This window comes from Sminthopsis crassicaudata, chromosome 2 (genome assembly GCF_048593235.1).
Source record: "Sminthopsis crassicaudata isolate SCR6 chromosome 2, ASM4859323v1, whole genome shotgun sequence".
Taxonomy (NCBI): Eukaryota; Metazoa; Chordata; class Mammalia; order Dasyuromorphia; family Dasyuridae; genus Sminthopsis; species Sminthopsis crassicaudata.
This window is the reverse complement of record NC_133618.1, coordinates 514313485-514340510: the sequence shown is the minus strand read 5'-3', so window position 1 is coordinate 514340510 and position 27026 is coordinate 514313485. Positions and strand designations below refer to the sequence as shown.

Sequence of the window (27026 nt, the reverse complement as noted above, 5' to 3'; positions counted from 1 at the left end):
GATTCAAACAATGAACATTTCTTGGTCACTGCAGTTAGGAGAGAAACTTTGGTAGCCCTTCATTATCAAACTTGCAGCCAATCAAGTTGTTTCTCTTGCCTCAGATATAAAACCAAATGTGTGGACCTCCTATACAATTCTTTGTTCTATGTTTATAAAAGTGAGTTGTACCTGAAATTCTGGCTCTTTGGCATAAATTGAGGTAAACCATTGACCCATATTATTTTCAGGTAACCTGTCCTGATAATAAAAAGTTATCTTGCTTATTGGAGAAATGTGCCTCAATTTACCTTTTTGTTAAATTTCATACAGCAGTTCTCAGTTATTTTGGCCTCATACACCCTAAACTAATTAAGGTCCCATTGTATTCTCCCGTTATCAGACTTCATCTGGAGTAAGTATTGTGTTCATTTCTGGGCAACATGATATAAGAAGGGCATTGAAAAACTGGAGCATGTCCAAAAGAAGGAAATGAGGATGGTGTGGGCCTTACCTCTATGATATATAAAGATTGGTTGAAATAGCTAGACAGGTAATGGGGAAATGAAGATAGAAGGTAACTTCATTTTTGACATTCATATTTGAAAGCTTTCATGTAAAGGAGGAATTATTTTGTTCTGTTTGGTCCCCGAGGACCAAACCAATTTTGGCTGTATGTCAGGGGGGAAAAAAAAACTTCCTAGAATTTGGACTTTCTAGAATAATCTGCTTCTAGATTTAGTGAAATTCCCTTTCTTGAAGGTCTTCAAGCAGAGAGAATTCTAATGGACATTCTTTTTGTAGGTAGATTGGACCAAATGCCAGATGAGGTCTCTTCACACTCATATATTTAATTAATTCTGTGATTCTAATCTTATAATTCCTTGTTATCAAAACTTGAATAGCAGAAGAGAAATGAGCATTGCAATTCTATGCCTCCTAATCCAGTCTAACCAATTATAGTGATTAGGGAGTAATCAACAAGAATTTATTGTTTACTACACATCCTACATTGTTTGGTACCAAAGCTTAGCTCTGAAAATAAAGGTAAGAAATAACAGCTTCCTTCTAACTGATGCCTTAGAATTCTCAGGGACCCAAACAACTGAGAAAATGTCCTTAATTCTCAACCAACAGATCTAAATCATTGGTAAACAGATGACTCTGAAAGTTCCTTTTTAAGATGTAGACCTGAATATTTTCCGTTTTCTGTCTTCAGCCCTTCTGAAGATTTAGTCAATTATAAATAATATACTTTAAAAAAACTCATTTGGGCACATAAGCTTTGTATGTGGGATCTTTTTTTTTCCCTTTTCTAACACACACACATACACACACACACACATACACACACACACCTCATTCACAGAGGTATTCACAGCTAAATATAAGAAATAATATGGAAAGAAAAAGTTACTTACTTCCCCTTTCCATCTTATCTTTTTGTACCACAATAGTGTAAATACAAGATTAAGTCTTCTAGATATAGATTGATGGCTTGTTTTCAAAACAACAAATCTAGTCATTTCCAGAGAAGTTTATTCAAACAGGGATCCTTCAACGTTCAAAGGTTACTCTTCTCTTTTCTTAGGTCCCTTAATGAGCCTTTACCATACTTTATTAAGTTTCTAAGTAATTAGACTTTGGTTAATCAAATCTCAACAAGTATAGAACATGTACATGCTGGGGGACAGATTAAGGGATTAAAATGAGCTCAAGGATACTAAGAAACAGTCACTCATATATTTTATGAAGAAATAGATAAGATTCCCTGATCCGTCGTATGATCTCCCCTTGAGCCCAGTAGGATAAGTTTAAATTAGTGACTACTAAGTAAACAATTGTGGGAAATGATTCTCTTCTTATAGCCCTCTGGGTGCTTACATATTAGCTACACCTAAGCTCCAGCTTTGCAGTCAGCTTAAAGGTAGTGAGTCTGGCATGTAGTAAGTACTGTGTAAATGCTTTTTTTAGTTTTTGAATGTTAATGAAGTTAACTGGGCTTTTTCCTTTCTCTCTTCTACCCTTACCCAGCTCTGTCCAGTTCCCAGCATCAAATGTACACCCAGAAATATAGCTTTGTGTTTCTTGACAAGCTGCCATACATCTTGGAAGAGAAGCCGGCTACGACAATGTTCTCTCCTATGATGAAACTAGAATCTGGAGAACACAGGAAAGACACAATTCCCGCACACTCTTCTGCTTGTCCAATCCTAGATGGAAGAGGAATAAGACTAAGATCAGAAAACCAGACTCTAATTAGTCTTTTCCTCTGTATCTGTAGTTTTAAGGGAAGGACCCAAGACGACCTCTATCTTTATAGTTCCTCCAATTTATAGGCACCTGGAATAAACATGGTTTATTCTATGTAGGCATACATGATGAGTTCTTCATAGGGCATTCCTATGTTCAACTCACAAACACAAATCCAAGACTTTGTCAGTCTCTCATGCCCAAGAACATTCTTACTCCCAGTCCCATAGAAGGTATTGTATGAAGTTCCAAAACTATTTACCTCTATGTTCCATATACTTTCTTAATTTGATTCAGCAAATCTGCATCTTCTTGGAGCTGATAAAAGCAAAATATTGAAAGATTTATTATTTAATCAGAATAAGGCTTATTCTGATTAAAGAGCTCCACTGACAACTTACAACCCTCCAACAGCAGTCCATTCTGTCTCTGGAGCAGAAGGATCATGGCAGGATATTAAAAAAGGTTAAGCATGGTGTCTATGGTTATGAGAAGATGAAACCTGCCCATGCCCAGGGAAATTAAATGGAGGCTACTATGTACTGTTTTCCCCCAAAGAAGATTAAAGCACATATATTGCTATAAGAAAGGAGAGTCTACTAAGTTCAGTGTATGAAGACTATAATGGATTAATAAGCCTAAGATTGAGCCTCCCACTCCTGAATGTGAATCCATAGGCATTGGCAGGGATTTGACCTGATCAGGAATTTAATCCTCAGTGAAGATGTTGAGAGGATTAGAGAGTCTTACCACCACTTTGCTGAAGTCAGTCTTGATAAGACCTGGAATGAGACAGTTCACCCGGATCCCTTTTGGGGCCAGCTCCACAGTCAGTGTCTTAGTAAGGCCCAGCAAGGCGGTTTTACTGACATTGTAGGGACCCAGCTTCTACAAGGACAAAAAAAATCAGGCAAAGTTCCCTGGGACTAGAGAAGAATTCATCTTTCCAGGCTAGTTCTCTGTTAGCTCTATCACAGATTGGGGGAATATCTTTGGACTTAGACTTGCATATTTGTCAAATGAGGATAAGACGTGTCCTTGGATAGGATTCCCAAGGGAATGTGCTAAATGCTGAATGACACAACAGATGAAAATAAAATACTTTCAAAAATTTAAGGCGATAGGCATAAAAGAATTATTTTTAGAATGCAGAATTTATACCTTTTCCCATGTACTTACTGGGACCCACCCAACCAAGTTCGAAGAAGTCAACACTTACTGAAACTGGAAGGTAGGCTGAAATTGATGATACTAAGATCACAGAATATTTCCTACAAGAAAATGAACAAATGGGATGACAATAACTGAGAGATCATGTATTTTCAAGAGATTAGCTTTTCTAGTGATAGTAGAAGTTGTAGAAGCTGATGGGAAGAGGACTAAGATCTATAATAAGAGATTTGGTGGCTTCTTATCAGAACTTCGGGGTAGAAGCTGAATCTTTAGGGTAGTAAAATATTAGAACATTTTTGATCATGGGATGATGGATGGTATCTTATGGGCCCCCATGAAAGACACTTAGGTGGAATTTAAAAATCCTAGAATTAAAGTCTAATTAGGCTTAAAATATGATGCAGTTCAATCCCCTACCCGAAATTATGAGTTTCTATGAGTTCTTTGACAAATGATCATCCAGATTCTGATTAAAGAGCTCCACTGACAACTCACTCCCCTCCAACAGCAATCCATTCTATCTCTGGACAATTCATGAAAATGGAACGGGTTTCACTTAGGAAGTCTCTACCTCAGAGGTCAGAGAAAGAGGGATTGAGAGAGTTAGTTTAGCCTGAGGCATACTAAAGAAAAAGCCATGTAATTGTTCATGTCCTAGTTTTCCTGCTCTGCTTGGCCCAGCTCCTGTGACCAGTAACCCACTTATTCCTCTTCTCCATTTCGTACTTCCTTTTCTCCATATGAGGCAGCAGTTGCCCCAATAGCAGGGCTGGTGACTTCACATTTACATTCAGAATCTGAATTCAGAACAAGAAGAAGATACAATATGGTTATTTCTGATTTCTTGATCTTAGCAGAACTTTTGAGTTCTGTCAATTTCCCTGTAGGAAATATCTGGAATATTGATAACTCCTTTTACTATATGAGGTCTCCAAGGAGAAGGAAGGTGAAGATATGTATAGGGGTCTGAGGAACCTGGTTCCTGCTCCAGTGGAAAGGGAAACATCACAAATATGCAATTTAGGAAAAGCTCTTATAGTTGTCTCTTCACAGTGACTTCTCCCTATCCAGGCTAACCTATTCTGGAACAGGGCAAGAGGAAACAAGAGTAAAGGTACTATAGGAGAGTTGGTTTATATAGGTTTAATTAAATGGTGGAGGCTCAGGGACAGAATAAGGTAGTTTAAAACTAGAAAACCTTTATAATAATTCCTTGAAGAGAGTATTCATTCACTCTGAGGGAAGTTGAGTTATAGCTATCCTGGGTCACTGACAATAATCCAGCTCAATAGCAATGAGTCGAAGCTGAGGCTCTGGCATCTCTTTTTGGATGGCACGATACAGATTAAAGGTCTCCCAGTAAAGATCATGAAAGGTAGGAAGAAGCAGAATGATCAATATGCTTCATGGCTGATTTTGGGACTGTGTATCTTTCTTGGAACTATGAAACCAGCTATTCATTTGGTAGGGCAGAGATTTCCTTGTCCCATCCCAGTTCCACCCTGGAGGACTGATTCCTGTGCCAGGAAAATGAAATGTCATTCTAGGAGATAGAATACATTTCATCTGGCCTATGACGTCAGAGGAACCCTGAGCCAACATGGAAGAGATAAGATCCTACCCAAGGTTTTGGGGACTAAAGTGCTTGGTCCCAGGACTGTGTCTCAGGAAAGTGTGTGAATAGAGATAAAGATAAGGAAAGCCTAAGAGGGTAAACATTTGTTTTCTTGGCAATTGAAGAATTGTAGGTTACCAGTTCCATGACACAATGAGAAGAGTTTCTTTGTGCAAACTCAGAATACATTTGATTATGTTATCAGATATAGCAGATAACACTTGACATAAGTATTGTTGAATCTAAACCTAAATTCAACTCCTAAGGCCTCATCTTGTCCCAGACCTGCTCACTGGCCCCCAGAGTGCTCCCTACTAATGGACTAACTCCAGCAACACAAACTAGGAAGTTAATACCTCCATAGTGGTCTGCCACCTAAAGAGGAGAAAATGAAATTTTAAAATGTGGAGTCAGAGATAAAGGGAGGTAATAAACAACCTCTCTTTCTTTATGTCTTATATGTCTTTGTTTCTCTGTCTCTGTTTCTTTTCATCAATTTTTCTTTCTTACTCTTACTAGATTGGAACAATATATAGACTGCAGACTCAATGTTTATGGGGTGATTTTTTTTTACAGACCCAAAGATGTAGAGCTGGAAATAACTCTTAGAGGCCAGCAAATGCAAACCCCTTATTTTGCAGCTGTGGAAACTGAGTCCCTTAGAGGTTAAGTGACTTGCTAAAGATCACACAGACATAAAGTAAGACCTGGGATTTGCATCCAGATCTTCGTGACTTAAAGCCCAGTCCCCTAACCACTGGATTATTTTGCCTTTTATCGCTACAAACTGGAGTAGACTGTATTATCTCCTATTAAACTGGGAGTTCTTTCTACAATAATAATAATAACAATAAAATAACAATAAGAAGGCCATTATATAGTGCTTTAAGGTTTAAAATTCTTTACATGGACTGTCTCATTGGTTACTCACTAATGCAAAGCCAAACTTTTCACTTTTCTCTGATTGCTATCATAATCCTACGGTAAGTGGTTTCAAACCTTCTCTTTTTTCCTCTAGCTTTCCTCTACTCCTTCCCCTTCATCTGGGGATCTTGCCTCATACTACATTCTCTGCCCAAATTTCCTATTTGAAACCATCATCCCCATTCTCTCCTCTTTGCTCCAATCTTGGAGGTGAGATGGCCTTCTATTAGCCTATACCAACTCTTCTATACATCCTCTTGATCAGATTCGCATTTCTCCTCTGAGACCTCATTCTTCAGTCATTCCTATTTGTCCCTAATTTTCAGTTTCTTCTTATCCATTGATTCCTGCTGTACTGCCTACAAACGTGCTAACTCCTCCATCCTTTAAACATGTTTACAAGTTCAAGCTATTATTCTGTATTTCTCCTTTTCATAGCCAAACTCCCTGAAATAAGAGCTATCTGTCCTGATTGTACTCAAGTTTCTCACTTGCCACTCACTTCTTAGCCCCTTTCATTCTGGTTTCTGTTCCCTGTACTAAAGTGAAATTGTTCTTTTAATGTTACCAATAATCTCTTTATCGCTAACTCCAGTGACCTACCCATTCTTCTGTATACTCTGTCTCCTTGACACGATTCTATTGTGATTCTCTCCCTACCTGTCTCATTATTCCTTAGTTTTCTTTGTTGATCTTTATTCATGTTTTGCCCCTTTTGTGTGATATACTGTGTGGGTCACTCTTTTCCATCTAGATACTCTCAGTTATCTCATGAGCTCACATGGGCTCAATTGTCTTTATGCAGCTGACTTCCAAACCTACAACTCCAATTCCACATCTCCAATTACCTGCTCTATCACCTGGATGTACCATGGGTACCTCAAACCCTACATTCTGAAATAGAAACCTAAATCCAATTCCTTCTCAATTTCCCTCTTTCTGTTGAAGGAACCACTATTCCTTCATTCACCCACATTTACAACCTTCCATTCTCTCACCTCTGATATCCAATCTAGTTGCTCGATATGATAGATTCTTCTACCACAACATCTCTATCCCTTTCTCACTATTCACACCACAATTAACAGTACATAAGCCCTCATCTTGTCCTCTAGACCATTATATAGTCCCTTGTTGGCTCTCCTCCTCAAGAGGCTTCTATGGTTCCTATGATTTTCCTGGGAAAAAATTCAAATATATCTTTTGTCATTCAATTCCTTAACAATCTAATACCAGGCTATTTTTTTAGGCTGACTTCTCATTATTTCCCCTCATATACTCTTATATTTCTGCCTTACTGACTTTTTTGTTGCCCTTTATATACATCATTTTATCTCCCACTTCTTGATTTTCATAGGTTGTGTTCTATACTTAGAGCACTTTTTTTCTTCACAGTCATCTCTTGAATCCTTCAAGACTCAGGTCAAGCACTACCTCCTTCAAGAGATTTTTTTCTGATTCCCCCACTAATTAGTGTTCTCCATATTTATAATCTGTATTTATTTTGTATATATCTTTCATTTACTTATTGGTGAACATACTGATTGATTTTCATAACAACCCTGAGAGATATGTACTACAGAGGCTCAAAGACATTGTGACTTTCTCATAGTAAACATTTGAGGTGAGATTTTAATCCATTCCTCTCCTGAGTCTAAGTCCAACACTCTATTGTAAGATACTGCCTCCAACTAAATAAATGCTATCCTAGAACCATTCCCACAGTTTTATTGTGAGGAATACACTTTTTTAAATTTTAAAGGACTAAAGAAAAGAATTAATGTTATTACAATATAATTTAAATTGTCATCCTTGATTCAGAACTACAAATTTGAACTTGGATAGACTAGGTTTAGTACTAGTGAATCTTCCCACTAATTATTTTGTTTTGTGCTTCTGTCAAAATATTAGGAGACTCCCTGCTTTCCAGATCTAAGGACCAGCAAGCAAGGTGTGTCCTGAGAATGACATAACAACAATCCTTTGCTCTCGTCCTCTGGATGATCTCACCTTATTGTATTGTTTTGGCCAGTACCATGTGTTTTCTGAGTTTGGACAAAACCAGACAAGTACCCGTTTCCCAGTCATAAAGTCCTGCTATGAATCAAACTTGCCTCCTTTGTTACCCCTCATTGTCAAGGCTACAGCTAATAGTGATGGGATATTGGAGGGCAAAAGTGTTGAAAATACATGGGGTTCTAGGATGCTCCCCATATGGACCACCAAATGTCGGGGTTTTAGGTTGTGTTACCAAGTATCTCAAAAGAATTTGTAAGCTTAGACCATCTCCAGATCAAGAGGCAAAGATTTTATAATTATGCCATTGACTCGCAGGCTAACTTCCAAAGGGAGTTTTAGCAGTTAACAAGGGGAAAGAAAAGGGCTAAGTTCCCTAACAGAATTCACCATTAACAAGGAGGAAGACACCATAATAAGGCAGGGATAAGTTCCTAATGAACGAGGTACAGCATAAGATGGGTTAAATTCATAAAGAAGTTAGCCATTGTGATGCTTAGTAAGCATTAAAAGGAGTCAGCAAAGAAGTGGGGAGCCAGTAGGTTCTTTTATAGGAAAAATATAACCTCGGGGGTTAACCTCATAACTTGGCATTCTGATTGGATACAGTTATTGTGGGGTCATGATAATTTTGTCAATGCAAAGAATTCAACTAGGGCCCATTGCAACAAAGGTCTACTTAGATTCACATAAATTCAAAAAAGACCTTTTCCTGTTGACATCGCTCCCTATGGCTTACCTAGGCACTGGGCTGCTAGCAGGAACATGCTCTTTTTCTGGGATCTTATTTACTTCATCATCCCAAACGTTGGTATAAATATTGAGATCTCCCTATACTGCCTCAAGTCTCCCTACTCGGGGCAGGACAGCACATGTATCTAGATTCTTTCCTTGCTTGCAAGCCATTTCCCTTATTTTAAAATCAAACTTCTGTTTGATTCCTAACTGTCCTCTTTCCAGCCTTCTCTGTTCAGCTCCAGCCACTCATAGGTTAGAAGCCAGTTTAATCCAGTTGACACCTCCATCCAGGATTTTCCCTGGGAACCTCAGATTATAACTCATTTCTGAGTGTGTAAAAAGGTTCTCCGTTTCCAGGTAAGCACTCGAGCTAAGAATGTGATTTGGATGCAGGATGACCTTTATCTCATTCCATAGAAATGATGAAAAAAAAATAGGAAGGCCTGCTAAGATCCCATGGATAATCAGTTTATCAGATGAATTCCACCTTTCACTTAGGGACTTTTATAATTTTCCAGACTCAAAGTGCCACCTTGTGGTAGATACTTCCTGAGAAGGGAAACATACTTGTGAGCAACAGAGACATACATACATACATTCATATAAATATGTATGTATAGATATAGATATATGCCCTTTAAGTATCCCCAGAGACTTCCATAGTCTTCTAGCTGTATAGCACTATCCTGAAGTTTGGATTCCCCAACTTTGGAATTTTATACTTGGAGTTGCTGAGAGAGTCACTCCTCTTTCTACAAATCAGCACTTGTATAACACAGGGTAATAGTGGATTGTAAGGTCCAGGCTTGCTCCTCTACATTATTGTTTAGTCTCTTGCTGTTGCTCTATCTTTGAGCCATGTGGTTGCTCTTCTTTCTGGTTCAACAATTTGAAAAGAATTATTCCTCTCCTCTCTAGGACGCTGAGTCCAGGAGTTTGGCATTGTCCAGGAAATCTCCCTGGAGATCTCCTGGAGAAAAGCTCCAGGAAGAAGTGGGAGAAACAAAAAAAATGTTTCTTAAGTGAAAAAAGTTTTCATTACCCAAAGAATCGCCCTCCATATGTGATATGGATATACTTCTCATACTCTACAAAGGAGATTAATTATCTCAATAGGAATGTACATAGAGACATGTCTTTGAGACTAAAATAGATCTAAAACAAAAGTTTCATCCTTTAATCTTAAGTTGAACAGGCTATCATTTCATACCCTATTAAAAACATGTTAAAAAATTTGTGCAAATGTTTATGCCTTCTGACATTATCCTTTCACCTTGTTAAATTGATCAGTCTACTCCTAGTTACAGTTTCTATATTATTATTCTTCAATATTTCAAGGATCCTTGTAGGCACTCCCATAAACAAAGATTGGAACGCCTCTTTAGCTTGGTTGGGTAATTTTAAGAGTTCCCATAGACTCTCTGTGAAGATCCTTTCTAACTTAGCCAGGCTGGTCCTCAATCAATAGACACAGAGTTTCTTTAAAAACCCTCACTCAAACCTCTGCTCCGCTGACATATTCTTTCAGAACACAGAGTTACCCACATATCACAATGAGACATTGGAGGAGGCCTTATTATCATTTTAAAATTGTTTAATTATTCTTGGAACAGGTTTAGTAAATTAAGAAGACTGGTTGACCCATTTCTTTTTCTCTTGATAAATAATGAAATGATATTATCATGGAGACAAATTCTGGAACAAATATATCTAAAACCTGAGCCCTATCATATAATTGCAACCTAGAGTGCAACTTCCAGTGTCCACCTAATTTAATAATATAATTTCTCTTTCTCCTCTTCTAGTCACAGCCATTATTCCAATCATTCATTTCTACCTTTCTTTCAACATACATTGATTAAAAGGCTACTAGTTCTACTTCCAGGTAAACCTACATTTGATGTCTCTCTATGATATAAAGGTAACCTTAGGTTCTCCAAGGTTGTGCCAACAGAGCCCAAGCTCTGGAAGACTCACTAAGTAGAAATGGCTTAGAAATGGGCCTCACAAAAGACTGTATGTATATTTGTTGTTCAAGGACCAGCTCAGCTAAGTTTATGTTCACCACTTGGTTTGGCCACATTTCTAGTGCTGGAATGAGGTTTCTGGATATTAAGGTGGGGGTGTGGGAGAGGAAATCTTGAGTGCAACATGGAGAGGAATGGTTAGAGGATGGAATACTATCTTAAATGCAATGTATAATATCTTGCTCATGAGTGCTTGCTTAGATATTTCAAGGATTTGTGATTTGTTGGTGTGAGTACTTCCCTTCACCAACACAGCTCACAGTCCCTCTATGACTTGCAAGATGGACTTGGAGAGTTCCTATGGTCAAAAGATGTATTACCTTGTGGCCAACCAAGTCATGAATCTATCTGAACTTATCTGAATTAGTGAGGGAGATATAATGTGTCCACATTATCTAAAATTTTTTTGTTTATACCTCTTATTTTTACATCATAGTCATTTTTTCCATTCTTCTACCATCAAATCATTTCTTCTTTCAAAAAATCTTCCCCTCCCCCCCCTGAGGCTGGGGTTAAGTGATGTGCCCAGGGTCACACAGCTAGGAAGTGTTAAGTGTCTGAGAGCAGATTTGAACTCGGGTTCTCCTGAATTCAGGGCTGGTACTCTATCCACTGCGCCACCTAACGGCCCTCTTCTTTCAAAAAATCAAAACGAAAAATTGTTGTTTAGGTATTTTCAGTCATGTCTGACTTTTTGTGATCCCTTTGGGGATTTTCTTGGCAAAGATACTGAAGTGATTTGCCATTTCCTTCTCATTTTACAGATGAGGAAACTGAGGCACACAGGGTTAAGTGACTTACTGAGGGTCACACAGCTAGAAAGTATTTTAAACCAGATTTGAACCCAGGAAGATGAGTCCTCTTGACTCCAGGCCCAGTGTTATATCCACTATACTATCTAGTTACCCCCAAAATATTTCATTGTTTGTAACAGATGCTACATCTGTAATTCTGCAGAAAGAAAGGAGAAATATTCATCATCAATTCTCTAGGACTAAGATTCAGTTTTACCCTTGACATGCTTCAATATTTTGGTAAATATGTGATATCTTCAGGATGGATTCTTCCTCCAGTTGTGCATATTGCAACCTAACTACATCTGTCATCCTAAATCCTCCACCAGGCTTCATCTGGATCTTGTAATATTTTCCAAATACCATGAAACACTCAGGCTATTTGCTATTTCTCCCCTTCCCTCTGTGGGCATTTTCCACTCATAGATCCTTTATGAGATTTTCTTATGGTTCTTATTACACAATTATAATAAGATACAATTGTCTCCCACATGCTTTTGTGTTATTCACTATTTTGATTTTTCTGAGATTGTAGTATTCCATGATTTGTAGTCATCTCACATTACCAGAATGTTGATGTTAAAATACTAGTTTTTAAAAATGAATATATTTTAATGTCAGAAAATTCTGCTCTCCATGGCACCTAGGTCCTTATTTTTGATAATCAAGCTGAATATGTTATGCTTTTTACATATAAGGTACCCTCTCTTACACCTGGGGTCTCAGAAAAGCAATCTCAGTTCTAAGCACTCTGCAGTCATCATCCATTCAAAACAATAACTCATGAGCCCTTCATTGAAGGTTACTTTTTACCACCCAGCCACAGGGCACATTAACTCAAAGCTTAAGACATTTAATCAACAACATGGCAAATTGTAAATGAGAAAAGATCTTTCCTATGCGCTATATGTTCCCACATATTGCCTTGCCATCAGTGGGGAAGAGAACAAACATTAAAAATTATGAAAAGATGGACACTCATGAATATAATTTCTTCTACTAATATATATTTTCCCCCTGAGGCTGGGGTTAAGTGCCTTGCCCAGGTTCACACAGCTAGGAAGTGTTAAGTGTCTGAGACCAAATTTGAACTCAGATCTTCCTGACTCCAGGAGTGCTCTAACCACTGTACCACCTAGCTGCCCCTAATATATTTCTTGAACTGGTCATTTATTGTTATATATTTTGAATCTTCCTTGAAGTTCTGCTGGGCACATGATAATGTTCTCTTTTGTTTTGTTTTATTTTGTATTCCTTTTCTGTTTTTCTTTTTTCTTATTCTGTTTTTTAAAGCAAAATTTTTTAAAATGTTACTTAAACATGGATATACACATAGGGGATACATGTGGCCAGGGCCCCTATATGAGGGGGCCTTCAAGAAGGACCTGTGGTGGCCAGGACATGCATAAAGATGCTATGTGACTAGAGCAATTCACAACTTTGGTGCTCTAGGACTACTAGTGTCTTCTGGTGGTGTAATCTGCTGAGAATCTTTTGTCTGCTACTCTCTTGGTTGTTGGTGGATAACATTACTAGTCTTGTAGAAACTTCTGGGTAGCTCCATTGGTTTCCTGGTCACAAACTACTACTTCTCATTATCAGATTCTATGTTTCAGCTCTTTAATTGTTTTTTTGGGGTTCCCAAATGATAGATTAAATTCACCTCTCCCTAAAGAAGGCACACTGACAGATCTTTAATCCATTTCAGAGGCTAAGAGTCATGAGATCCAGCTAAGGACAAATAACTACGTGCAGAATCAAAATACCTCTAGGCAAAGGTTAGTTCTATTCTTTTTACTCCCTAAATCCCATGCCAATGTGAAATCTGTTGCTCAGACAATTGTTTAGATAGAGTTAGAAATCCCATGTAGTTTCCCTGTAATGCTTTATGGGGATTTTGTGCTCCCAAAACCTATTTAGGAAGCGGGGGAGTGGAGGTCTGACAAAGAAACCCCAACAGTAGTTATGTGCAAGCTGAGGCTAAGTCCCTTTGGTTCCCATGAACCTCCATCAATTGGCATTCAAATGAAACTAAACAAGATTGAAATCTAAATGAAGAAAGTAAGGATTGCCTTCTGTTCTCTAGGATTGGCCTCTGCCTTTATTATATATTACTTCTAACAATTTTTAAAAGTCTTTTTTTATTATATTCAATCCTTTATAACACTTGACTCTCTCCCTATACATGGAAAAAAGTAAACTGGCTAATGGACAGATAGGAGCAAAATTTCAAGCAATAGGGACAAAGGGGAATGTGAATTTCCAAACCCTGTCTAGAAGTGAGCCAATTCCCTGTTTTGGCTCTGCCAATACGAATCTCATCTTCCAGATACAGATATTGTATAATTGAATTCCCAAATCAAATCAATAAACGTTTATTAAATACTTAATATCCCCAACCTGGAGTTTCCAGGTCTGAGCCATCAAGATCGCTTTCCCTTCCAAGGATCTGCTCTCAGGGCCCAGAATGTATGTAATCCATACATCAAAGCAAACGGGTGAGCCCCTGGGTTCATTCAGTTCTAAGCCTCTAAATCATGGGTTGAATAATTAAGAAATGTCTGTGTGTTTTTTCTCATTGGCAGCTACTACCATTTTTGGTTACTCACCATAGTTCCCAGCCTGTGGCGATCCTCCGCCTTCCCTGCATGGCACACCGTGCCCCTCACACTCAGTCCCTCTTCCCTCAGCACGGACACAGCCCAGTCACAGCCCGGCCCATATTCTGCTGCTTGCGGCTGCTCACCACCATGTGGGCCCCCTCCTGGGCCAAGCACTGTGCAATAGCAAAACTGATGCTGCCAAAGGAAAGGAGACAGACAGACAGCCTTGCTGTCCTCATTTCTTAGCCCGAGCTTCTGCTTCAGCACCTGGAACCTCGTCTTCAGCAGAAAATCCCCCTGTCCAGCTCGCTCGGACTCAGGGACTGAGCCTGCATTCCCTGGTGGGTCAGTTATACTTCTGAGAGTGTGGGCCCAGTATCTCTGTGGCTCCCTTCAATTAGGAATCTATCTTCGCTCACCCTTGAGTGGACCCTGTGATCACTGCCACCTTGTCAGCCAAAATGCTTTTCCTGTCTCCTCTGGCGCTGCTCATCCTCACCAAGACAGGGCCCTGGGAGAGAACAAGTTCCAAGGGCAGATGCCAGCGCCCTGAACATGTCGCTCACTGAATGATCTTCTTCCCAGTAGACGTGGGTCAGGGAGAATCTGAAGAGACATGGTCAGCATTATTCGTCACATAGGGACCTCTGACGCAGAACAGCATGGAGGGTTTCTCTGACCCACACATTCCTGCCCTATCTTGCCCCAGGAATAGAAGACAATATTGCTGCTTTGTTTTATCTTCTCTTGTTTGGCTTTTTTTTTGGGGGGGGGGAGATATCCCCAGAGCTTAGCATAGTGTTTGGAGCATCCTAGTAGGTGCTTAATAAGTGCTTGTAGACTATGTGACCTGAGATAGGAATAACTTATTGTCATTGAGACTTAAGGGCACTGAAAAGCTGTCGGGGGCATGCTGTTCTAGCACAGTTCTGCCACAGACCTATAAGCTTTTGTGATCTGCTGCCCCAAAATTATTTTCTTTGTCAAAGTCTGTAATTCTCACCTTGAGGAACCCAGATACTTTGTTCCTTAATAGAAAAGGCAGAGGAGAAAAATGAGGAAAAACAGTTAATGGAGCATTAATGCCCTTCCAGCTCCCTCCTCTAGAGCCTTGGATACTAGCACATAGCTTTAAGAAAGAGGGAATAAAATCTTACAAAGATAATTTACTTGTTTTATAGAGTTAACTGCCATAAGTGAGAGAGACTGTGAAAGACACATAGAGAAAGGACTAAAAGAACTTCTTTCCTAAGACAATGAAAAATTTAACTGTCATGAAGTAAAAATCTAAAGAGGTATTTTGAGAAAACTTAGTTTAACTTTTATTTGTGGAGAAGATAACTTAAAAAGAATTCTTGCTGGATTATGTATGGTCTGCGAAGAAGTCAGCAGCTATATACTTGGTTGAGTTGACTCTGGCTTTAATTTTTCTCAAAACTTATATGTTATTGAAATACTCAAATCTCTTTTTTATTGCTTGATACACTGTTAATAAATTGAATGGCCAGTAATATTGTTTATCTAAGCCTATGAAACTAGGGAGTTTGGTCGGGAAAGGTGGAAGGAGGAGAGAACATTTATGGAAAAAGAGGTTTATTTGTAAACTAGGGTGGGTGCTCAGAGCTGCTTGATTGATGATTGAGAGAGATGTATAATTCTATTCATTTGTGAATAAACATAAGAACATACCTCCTTGATTGCTTTGGGACATGTGTAGAAAATTACTAAGGAAATAAGCTTGTAACAGGTAGAAAGGACTGTGGATTGACATGTTTATCAACTGCTATAAGCCCAGGAGGCAACTAGGTGGTGCAGTGAATAAAGTGCCGGGCCTGGAGCCAGATCATCTATGTGAATTCAAATTTGGCTTCAAACTTCACTAGCTATGTGACATTGGGCATGTCACTTAACCTCATTTGCCTCAGTTCTCTCATCTGTAAAGTAAACTGGAAAAAGAGTAAAGAAATGTGTATTTTTAAAATATTATACATGTATAACTAGAAAACAACAACAACCAAAAAAATGATCTGGAGAAAAAAATGACAAACTGTTCTAGTATTTTTGCCAAGAAAAATCCAAATAGAGTCATGAAGGGATGGATACAACTGAAAAGTGACTGAATAAACCAATAATGTATTGCAAAATAGACCTTCTTTCATATATTACAGGAGTGAGGTAAGGAGTATTGTGTCTACTCCTGTCACACTTATATTTGCACCTGTTTGAATAGATAATTGGACATACATTTCTGTGACCACTTTTCACTGAAATTTTCCCTTTTTCACTAGCATAACTTTTACCTTCCCTTGTTGGGGGTCATTTCCTTCAGCTTTCTTTTTTTTGTACCTTGTTTCATTAAAAAATAGTTTTCAAAAGAAGAAATCATAGCTGTCAAAAAGTCACATGAAAAAATGCTGTAAATCTCTACTGATTGAAGAAATGCAAATGCAAATTAAAACCAATCTGAGTTACCACTATATATATATGTATATATATATATATATATGCACATATATATCAGATTGTCTAATATGACAGAAAAGGAAAATGACAAGTATTGGAGGAGATATGGGAAAAATTGAGACACTAATGTACTATTGGTAAAGTTGTGAACTGATCTAACCATTCTAGATGGTAATTTGGAATAATGCCCAAAGATCTATAACATAATTTTTTTGACCCAACAATATCATGATTAGATCTGTATCCCAAAGAGATCAGGGGAAAAGAATCTTCATGTTCAAAAATATTAATGGCAGCTCTTTTTTGTGGTAACAAGAAATTGGGAAGTGAGGGGATGCCCATGAATTGGGGAGTGGTTCAACAAATTGTGGTACATGACTGTGATGGAATGCTGCAATACATGTAATTTGGAAATATATATGTATATATATATATATATATAAATAAATTTTCATGTAAGAGGGTAGTCATTGAAATTTTTTAAAAAGAATTTTGAAGGGGCAGCTAGGTGGCACAGTGGCACATTAGCCCTGAAGTCAAGAGAACCTGAGTTCAAATCAGACCCAGACACTTGATACTTCGTAGCTGTGTGACCCTGTGGAAGTCACTTAACCCCAATTACCTCAGGAAAAAAAATTATTTTATAGAATCATAATTCTCATTATTATAAAACTTCTTCTTACACTAAATAAATGATTATTCCACAGGCTAGAACTTGAAACAAAACTTAATTTAAAAAATCACTAATTCCTATTAATTTTTAATAAAGTTCAGTTTCATAATTTGTGTACTACCTATTCATATCTTGGCTTAAATTTTTATTCAATTATTTGTAAATCCTTTAATTCTGTGTTTTTGTTTTATTATAAATAACTAAAAAAAGATGATCAGTAACTGGTAAATTATACTATGTTATGGTTTGTTCTGTCTTATGTAAAGTTAGGTGTTTAATATGAATTCTCCAATCATGAAGGTTACCTATAAAAGTCTTTAAGGTTAAACAACTCTGAAGTTTTTCCTCACACACAGATAATGGGCAAAAATATGATAAGAGTTTGGAATTGTCATTGTTGGAGGGACAATGGTCCACATTATTGGTGGAACTATAAATTGGTCCAACTATTTTAGAAAGCAATTTTGAATTACATAAAGAAAATGACTATAATTTCCATAAGCTCTGGCCAGCATATTCCCCAAGGAGGCCCTCATATATTTGAAAATATTTATAGCAGCAATTTTTTAAAATTAAGAACAGAAAACAAAGTGGGTGCCAACTGATAGACGAATTCATAAAAAAATTATAATATATGAATTTAGTGGAATAGTTCTGTGCTATGAGAAATTGTGACTATAATGAACAGAGAGAGGCATGACAAAATATATGAACTATAGGATCCTACATATAATCCTATAGGATTAAGTAAATAGAATCAGAAAAACAGTATATGCAATACCTACAACAATGGAAAGATCAACAACAGTAAAAAAGGGACATTGAATTTTATAAAATTATAATGACCAAGCTTGAGCCTAAAGAAGAAATTTGAGAAGGCACCTCTCATTGATGAAGATGGATAGATTTTGAAAGATAATGAAGAATAGAAGAGCCTGGTGTACTTTGGTTCATGGAGTAATGAAAAGTCACTCACAGCTAAACAGCTGAACAGCAACCACCTCCCACTGTTTTTTTTTTTTTTTTTTTTTTTTTTGCAGAGAAATGAGAGGTAGAACATTAGGTACAATTTTGAAATTTTTTTCATACATTAGTTAATTTTGTTAAATTTTATTTTTATTCTTTTTATAAAAGATGTCTCTTTGAGAGTAGGAGAAATATACACTGGGAAATGAAGATGACAAAAACAAAAATTATCAATAAAGTATATTTTAAAAATATTTTTAAGGACAATGAAGATGATTGGACCTCAACATGACTGGATACCATGAGAAAATAAATGAATGATGTCTTGTGGGGAAGCTTAGGTAATGCAGAGAATAAAAAACTGGACCTGTAGTAGGTGAGTCCAAATTTGGTCTCAGATTCTTACAAACTATGTGTTCTGGGATAAGACACTTAAACTCTGTTTGCCTCAGTTTCCTTAACTGTAAGGTGGAGATCATAATAGAATCTACCTCATGGAGTTGTTGTGAGGATCAAATGACATATTTTTAAGGCGCTTAGCACAATTCTTGGCCATATTACAAACTATTTAAATGCTAATTATACTGATGAGGAGGTCAGAAAAAAACATATATATATATACAAGAAAAGAAAGACTCTTGATGATCCTGATAATAGGAATATTCTTATGGTATTTTCAGAAAGTGAAACTACTGTTTTTATTGAAGATTATGCATCTTTTATTCACATGGTATTTATAGACATGGAGGAATAGGAACTAGAGTGGATGGAGTCAGGAGACCTGAGTTCAAATCCAACCTCAGACACTCCACATTTACTAGTTATGTGACCCTGAACAAGTCACAACCCCAATTGTCTGGCCAAAAGAACAAAAACAAAAAATAAAGAAGGGGCTTTCATCTTTGGCCTCCAAGCTCCCCTTTTGACTAGAGTACAGAGTTGAAGATGAAGACCTTACCTAATGCCTATTACCTGTGTGACTCTGGAAAAGACATTTAACTTCTTTGGGCCCCACTCAACTCAACTATTATCTATTTATAATGGTGATTTGCATTGCTGAAGGAAATTTTCACACTGGGAGCTTCTTATATAAGACTGATGCTTCTCAATATTCACATATTTAGATATACAATTTAAAAGAACTACAAACTAACATACAATATTCTTCTTATGGAACTTTGAACAAATAAATGTTCAGCTTCAGACATTTTAGTGTTGATTTATACATGTGGCCAAAGAACTAGAATGAAGAGTCTCTATTTCAAATGTACTTAACTCTATGGCTGGCATAATGCCCAGAAATTCCTCACTGTGCTCACCTGACTGAGCACTAACCAGTATATCGAATGCATAGGTTTTTTGTCCATCACAAAATCATGACAAATGAATCTTGTGGTCATTTAAATCTTGTTCCTCAGGCATATTACCCTATAGAAGATTATAAATGCATCATTCAAAAGCCAATTTGTTATGTTTTGGAAGGCTCTAGTAGATGGGTAATGGGAAGACTAATTTCTACACAGATTTTATATAGACCTATTATTTCAGTGATGTAGGGAAATGGAAGGAAACTCACAAAAGCATGGATCCATACATAGCTGGAAATTATCTTAAAGGTCATGTAGTGCCCTGAGGTTACACTCAAACAAAAAAAAAGAATCACTGTGCAGACCCCAAATACTGATTTCGAAAACTACAAATTAACATTTTATGTGATATTGTATTTTCCTTTCTTTTTGTTCAACATTTCCAATTATATTTTAATTTGCTCCAGACTCCACATAGAAATTTTGTGCGCTTTTGGAGAGGGGAGCTCACCCCTAGTTTGATACCTCTGGTCTAATCTAATCCCTGCATTTTATAAATGGAAAAAGTGAAGTTCTGAGAAGTTAAATGACTTGTCAAAAGTCATACAAAAAAAGAGACAGCATTAGAATTCATGCCTTTTGATTCCAGATCCAACATACTTTCTAGTGTATTATAACTGAACAATTTGATCACACATAGAGGGGAAAGATGCAAAGTTCATGCCAGATATGATCTAGGTACTAATTTGTTTTGCTTAATTATTTTTCTTTCTTGGAGTTTCTTGGAGAATTTATGGGTGAAGGAAGAGAGAGAGATCAGGAAGTGACACCAATGTAAAAAAAAAATTAGACATTTTTAAAGAGCATTGGAAGCAATCCTGAAAGAGGAAGTAATCATTTATGAAGTACCTATTTTGTATCAAGCACTGTGCTAAATATAAATATCACCTCATTTGATTTTCTAAGCAACCCTGAGAGATAAGTACTGTTATTATCAGCACCATTTTATAGTAAGGGAAACTGAGGCAAACAGGTTGAAAATATTAAATGTAAATTTAAATGGTCTTTTTAATGTTAAATATACTAACATTCAGCACATACCACCATTTTTGAAACTATTCTTTGGAATTGTTATAATGCCTAAAGTGTCTAACATATAGTAACTTCTTAATATGTGATTTTTGAATTGAATATGAAAGCCTGAAATTTCTGATCTTCACTCTAAACTAGCAAAAAAAAGAAAAAACACTTTTTCATTAAATTATCCTGCTTATTTCATCCTCACAATCTAATTCCTTTGATAAGAAACAACAAGTTTGGACTAAGATCCAGAGTGAGGGAAAAGTAGAGTTTTAACATACAAACCTTTTCAAGCTGTAAGAAAATATCAGCGTATATATGTTAGTGGGAATTAATCCCTGGTTTTGCCAATCAGTTTAATATGTGGAAATTATTGATTTATTATCATATTATAGAGTATATTGTTAATTGATTAAAATTACTATTTAATACATAACTAACATACTAAAAAGAAACTAATATACACTCAACATATTGTATTAATATTTTAAGGTTAGGCATAACATTAAAAATAAAAGATATAGCATTGTTTTTGTTGTTATTGCTTCCTGTCTTATTCACTTTTTCCTCAGTGAGCATTCCAAAAATGTGTAATTCTTCTTAATGTAAGTTTCTGATAACCTCTTTGTGACTCCCTGCCCCTAAGCTTAACTCCATTTAAAAAGAGGATGTGCTCCAGACATCAGTTCTTGCTGAACTGTTTGGGGTTCATAGTAAAGAAGCAATATATTTAATGACATATAGCTGAGGAAGCTCCCTTTACCAATATTTATTGGTGATTGTCCTACAACTTAAGAGACTGAAAATTGCCTGGGAAAACAGGCACACTGATGCATTATTGTTAAACCTGTGCATGGGTTCAACTATTCTGGAAAACATTTTGGAATTATACAAAAAATTTTTTTCTTAACAACTTGTGGCCTTTGACCCAATTATACCATTGCTAGGTTTATACCCAAAAGGAATAAAAGAAAGAGAAAAGGGGCCCATATATACACAAATCTTTATAGCAGCTCTTTTTGTAGTGGCAAAAAATTGGAAATTAAAGGGATGACCATCAATTGAAGAATAACTAAGCTGTGGCATATGAATGAGTACTATTGTGCTGCAAAAAAAAAAAAAAAAAAAAGAAAGAAAGAAAAAGAAAGAAAATGAAGGTATAGGTGATTTCAGAATTATGAAAAGATTAGCATAAACTGATACAGAGTGAAATGAGCAGAACCAGAACAATTTGCACAATAATAATATAACAATATATAACAATAACAATTTTATAATCTGATGAATTTTTTATGAACTTTTATAAACTGGTAAAATAAATGAACCACTACAATACTTTTATACATTGATAAGAATACTGTAAAAAGCAAATACCTTTTTAAATTAAAGCTTTTTATTTTTCAAAACATTTGCATGGATAATTCTTCAGCATTAACCCTTGCAAAAGCTTGTGTTCCAATTTTCCCTCTTCCGCCACCCCCTCCCCTAGATGGCAAGCAGTCCAATATATATTAAACATGAACAAATAACTTTAAAAGCTATAAGAGCTATGATGAACACAATGAGCATTTATGATTTCAGATGATGAAACTGCTAAGAGAAGCTATCTGTTATAGAGAGGTGGTTGACTTAGATTGCAGAATGAAACATACGTACATATATGCATATATTTATATGTTATATGTATTTGTACATAGACATTGAAGGAATTTGTTTTATTTAATTGCATAGTTATTACCAAAATTGTTTTTTCTTTTTCTTTTTTAATGTAATAGAAATAGGAGGGAGAGAAAATAGATTTGTTCATTTTTTTAAAAGTAGAAATGGAGAGATGCTACAGATGTGCAATATTTCATGTACTTTCAAAACATTTTACTATTATTAGTTTTATTTGATTGTTTTCTTTATTACAAAAGATCTCTCACAAAGTAGAAGTGATCTATAAATATTTATAATTAAAAGCAAAATACATCAATAAAAGTTTTAAAGACCAGAGAAAGAAAAAGAAGAAAGTAAGAATGGGGTTTTGGGGAAAGAGAGAGAGAGAGAGAGAGAGAGAGAGAGAGAGAGAGAGAGAGAGAGAGAGAGAGAGAGAGAGAGAGAGAGAGAGAGATATGCTTTGGAGCCACTACATTTCAGTGACTTACTTAGAAACACATAGCATTCACAATGTATGTCATGGAGAAGTTTGGAAGTCTGTGTGCCAAAAACTGAATTAGAGAAACTCAGAATTGGGAAAACATCAAACCCATAAAGCCTCACTACATTCATCCTACAAAGTAGGATGCTGTGAGTGATATAGACTATGCAGGTTTGGGGAATCCTACCAGAGGGAAGGGAGCTCAGTAACTATTCAGTCTAACTTGTATCTTGTTTTCTATAACATTCATGACAAGTGGTCATCCAGCCTTTGCTTAAAGATAACCAGTGAAAAGGAAAATCCCTACCTCCTCTCCTTGCCATTACATTTTTTCATAGCTATAATGGTTAGGAAGATTTCCCTTATATCAAACTTAAATCTGCCTTGCTATAATTTCCACCCATTACTTCTAATTTTCCTGTCTTGGGCTAAGAACAAAACTAATTCCCATTCAGTCACTTGAAAACATCTAGCATATCCACTCTAAGTCTAAACATGCTTGGTGCCTTTAATAGATTATCAGATGGCATAATGTCAAAAGGCAGTTAAGAGGTGACATAGAGCATAGAGCACTGGGCCTGGGGTCAGGAAGACTAACTTTCAATATGAAATGAAGGCCCTTTGCTATGGTGGTTGCCCTCCTTTGGATGCTCTCCAGTTTATTCATGTCCTTCCTAATATTTATCACCTAGAACTGAATATAGTTCTCCAGATGTGTTCAGCCCAGGGCAACATGCAGCTAGACTAGTTCCCTTCCCTGATCCTTTATATTATACTTTTCTTAATCTAGCCCAAAGTAATATTATCTTTCTTGGTTGGTCACATAACTACTGTTGACTCATATTGAGCTACTGGGACTGAAGGGAGTAGAGAGGATGAGAAAGACCTGACTTTTGATTTCACTGTTTTAGGGAACTAATGGTATGGAAACCCCTTCTACAAGTCACCACCTATTCTGAAATCAAAATCCTAAAATTGACTGGGTCCCCAAGAGATTAAATATATGTCAGTCAAAGACTTAAATCCAGGTCTTTCTGACTGATGATTGCCAACAGGCATTTTTAGACACAAAGACATATAAGGATATGATATTTGTGCATTATTGGGGGTGGTGAATAAAATTTCTCCTAGATTTGCTTTTTTATTATTCTTATACATGCAGAGAAATTAAGAGCCCTTATAGAGACACAAGCCAAATTCTTATATTCCCATGAAAAATCACAATGGGGCAAAATGAGCCAAAGAGATGATTGAGAAGACTCCCAAAAATGGACCTGTTCTTTCCTGGACCAGAGCTGCACTTGTGAGTCATGAATAGAAAACATATTCTGGAATTTTTCCGTGAATCAAAGCCAAATTCATTGCCTTATAGTTTGTAGAATCCATTTTTCCTCCTCCTCCTTTTTTTTTCTTTTTAAAACTAGGGACATTTACCTTACTCTAACTCTGTATCATGTTTTCTGTTTTCCACAATTTCTGAAATCATTTATAGGGGCTCAGCTAAAAACAGTGTTGATGACTATAGTAAATAAGAAGACCAAGGAAGGGTGGAGATAAATGGTACTCCAGCATATAGAGATCATTTCATGGTCACACATAAAGGTGATTCTTTCTGAATCAAGAAATGGAAAAGACACAATGAAGGCAGAGAGATGCCTAGGTGGCCCATATTAAAGGGATCCAGTGAGGTTCAGTGGGACAAAAACAGGATTGGAAGACAGAGGACTTTGGGTTTAAAACCCAGCTCTGTCAATGTGTGATCTTGAGGAAGAAAGCTAATATCTCTGAGCTTCAGCTGCCCCATCTGTAAAACAAGAGAGTTGAACTAGGTAATCTCTGAGTCCCCTTCCAGTCCTGTTTCTATACGCTAAGAGTATGTGGAAGCAGTGACATAAAGACAACTTTGTGAAATCCTACCTGTTCTCCTACCAAACAGTGCCATTTCTGACTCGTTTACCCCAGTGAACTTTTATAAAGATGGTAATCGCATATTTCTTTAGAAAACATATTTGTCCCTTGCTATCAAATTATAAGGTCGCTCCAGGTGGGACCACAGTCATTCTCTGTCAAATACAGCCTATCTTGCTCTCTGCTCAGCAGTCATGAGTGTATCAGACATCTTTATTAATTCAGATACTGACAGTCCCTCTAGGCATGTGCATGTTCCTGTACATCTTGTCCTTACTGGGATAGATGATTAGATTAAATCCTGACTTCCCTACAACATGATTGTGCAACAAACCTTTCCACATTCCTCCCTCTGTGTCCTTGTATTGAGAAGCATATTGTATTCTGTGGGAAGACAAGAGGTGGACTGAAACATTTCCCTACCCCCTCAATTGTTAGCGTTTTCTCCCTCCTTGATAAGGCATATTTGCACATGCTGGGTTCCCGTCTACCCCACACCCAGCCCCAGAATATGAGTTCTTTGAAGAAAGGGATTGTTGTAGTTTTGTCTTTGGGAACCCCACCCCTACCCCCATATCCCATGCCTAACACAGTGCCTTGTACTATGTATTTGTTGAATTGAATTATTAGATTTGCATGTAAGAAACACATTTCTGTGCATAAGATGATTTAATGGATGTATAACCAAGCTAGGGTTCATCTCTCCCTTCTAGAGATGTTACCATGGAAACTTGGCAAGCCAGGTACCTGCCTGAGGGCCAGTCCAACTACCCGGAGTTTCCCAGGTTGCTGTGGTAATACTTCTGGAGGAGAGGAGAGAGCTCCATTTTGACAGGTGTAAATGAAGCTTATAGTCTTGTCCCAATTTCTAGCTTGGGGAAGGAAGGTAAAGGAAGGAAGGGGCCTTATGAAGGATAGTTAACAAGAAGCTACAAAAATGAATGGCTGAAATGTTAATAGAGAAATATTCAACCTAACTAGACAAAAACTAGTTTGTATGCTGAGTTCTAAAGTTAACAAAAAACTGTGTAGTGGGAAGTGAGAATGTTATTATGCCCTTATAGTCATTACTAGCAATTTTTGTGCCTACAGCAAGTTTTGTGCTTATATGTATATGGCAGGAAGGGGCAGGAAGGGGCAGGAAGGGATGAAGGAATCTAAAGTAAGTCTTAGGGAAAAGCCATGGAAGGAGATACACAGAGACACTCCAAATTTTCTGGGCCATTGGAGGAAGAAAATACCATAGCATGGGGGTTGCCTCTGGGAGAAGGGATGGACCAGGGAGAGAAATTGTATCCTTGTTGGAACTATTGAAGCCCTATAAATCCCTCACTCCGTGGCAAATACCAGATGGCTTTGCCTTAGTGATGACTCTAATCTCCATTTTACAGATGTTTAAATAAGTTCAAAGTAGTATAATCTCTTGCTCTGGGTCATAATAATATATAATGGATCCTTAATTAGGTTCAAGAAAAGTACAGGCATTAAGATTCAAGGAACTACTAGAATTTCATAAGTTCCCATTAGAGAAAGGGACAGAGAACCTACTGATAGAACTGTGAGGTGAATATGACAGACACTAAGTATAATTCTAGAATGTGGGTTCTTAATCTTTTTGTGTGGTGGATTTCTTCTCAGAATAATGTTTTTAAATGCTTAAAACAAAACATATAAGATTACAAAGGAAACCAATTTTGCTAAAAAGTAGTTATCAAAATATTTAAAAACAAGTTCATAGTTTAAAAATCCCTGTTCTAAAAGAAAAAAAATGTTACTAAACACTGAAAGCATATATAGATTTAAGATATTTTGTGGGCAGAGAATAATTTATTATTTCCCCTATTAAAATTAATCTGCAACTTCTTTCTTCAGAGTCTTCATCAAAAAAAGGATTCCCTGTAGATGTCAAATTCTCTCAGAAAACTTATTTCAGTCAAATTGCCCACATGCCCAGACTGTTTTGAATGAGCTTTTAAGACACCACATTAATTTTACAACATGAAGGGTAGAATTCTGGGACAAATTGATGATTTCATTGAGAGTTGTCATATAATTTCTTGTAAGGATAAAGTAATGAACTTCACAAGTGAAATTTTGGTTGCAATTTCCAAATCAGTAAACTCAGAATTTATTTCCTATACTCCCAAATCTCTGCCTCTCTATCTGGCTTTTTTTTTTTTCAGTACAGTCCCTTATTTTCAGTTGCTTATCGGTATCTTTGCTTGGAAGTTCCACTAGTACCTCAGAGTTAGCATGTTCAAACATTGAACTAATCTGCTTACCCCCTAAACTAGCTGCTCCCCTTTTCAACTAACCCATTTCTATAAAGTTTCCCTATTCACTCAATATCACAGCCCAGAAAATTCT

The 27026-nt window shown here is 36.8% G+C and overlaps 1 protein-coding gene across 1 annotated transcript; it reads right to left on the bottom strand.

Annotated features, from left to right (window-relative positions):
• Positions 1 to 1776: 1776 nt before the first annotated feature.
• LOC141553677 (dehydrogenase/reductase SDR family member 2, mitochondrial-like) lies at positions 1777 to 14615 on the bottom strand. The gene is given in 8 exon segments (XM_074285210.1): positions 1777 to 2251; positions 2989 to 3120; positions 3452 to 3503; positions 4132 to 4204; positions 5296 to 5395; positions 14129 to 14236; positions 14239 to 14317; positions 14542 to 14615. Coding segments are annotated over 8 exon segments (837 nt in total). The 3' UTR covers positions 1777 to 2032.
• Between the last annotated feature and the right edge of the window lie 12411 nt (positions 14616 to 27026).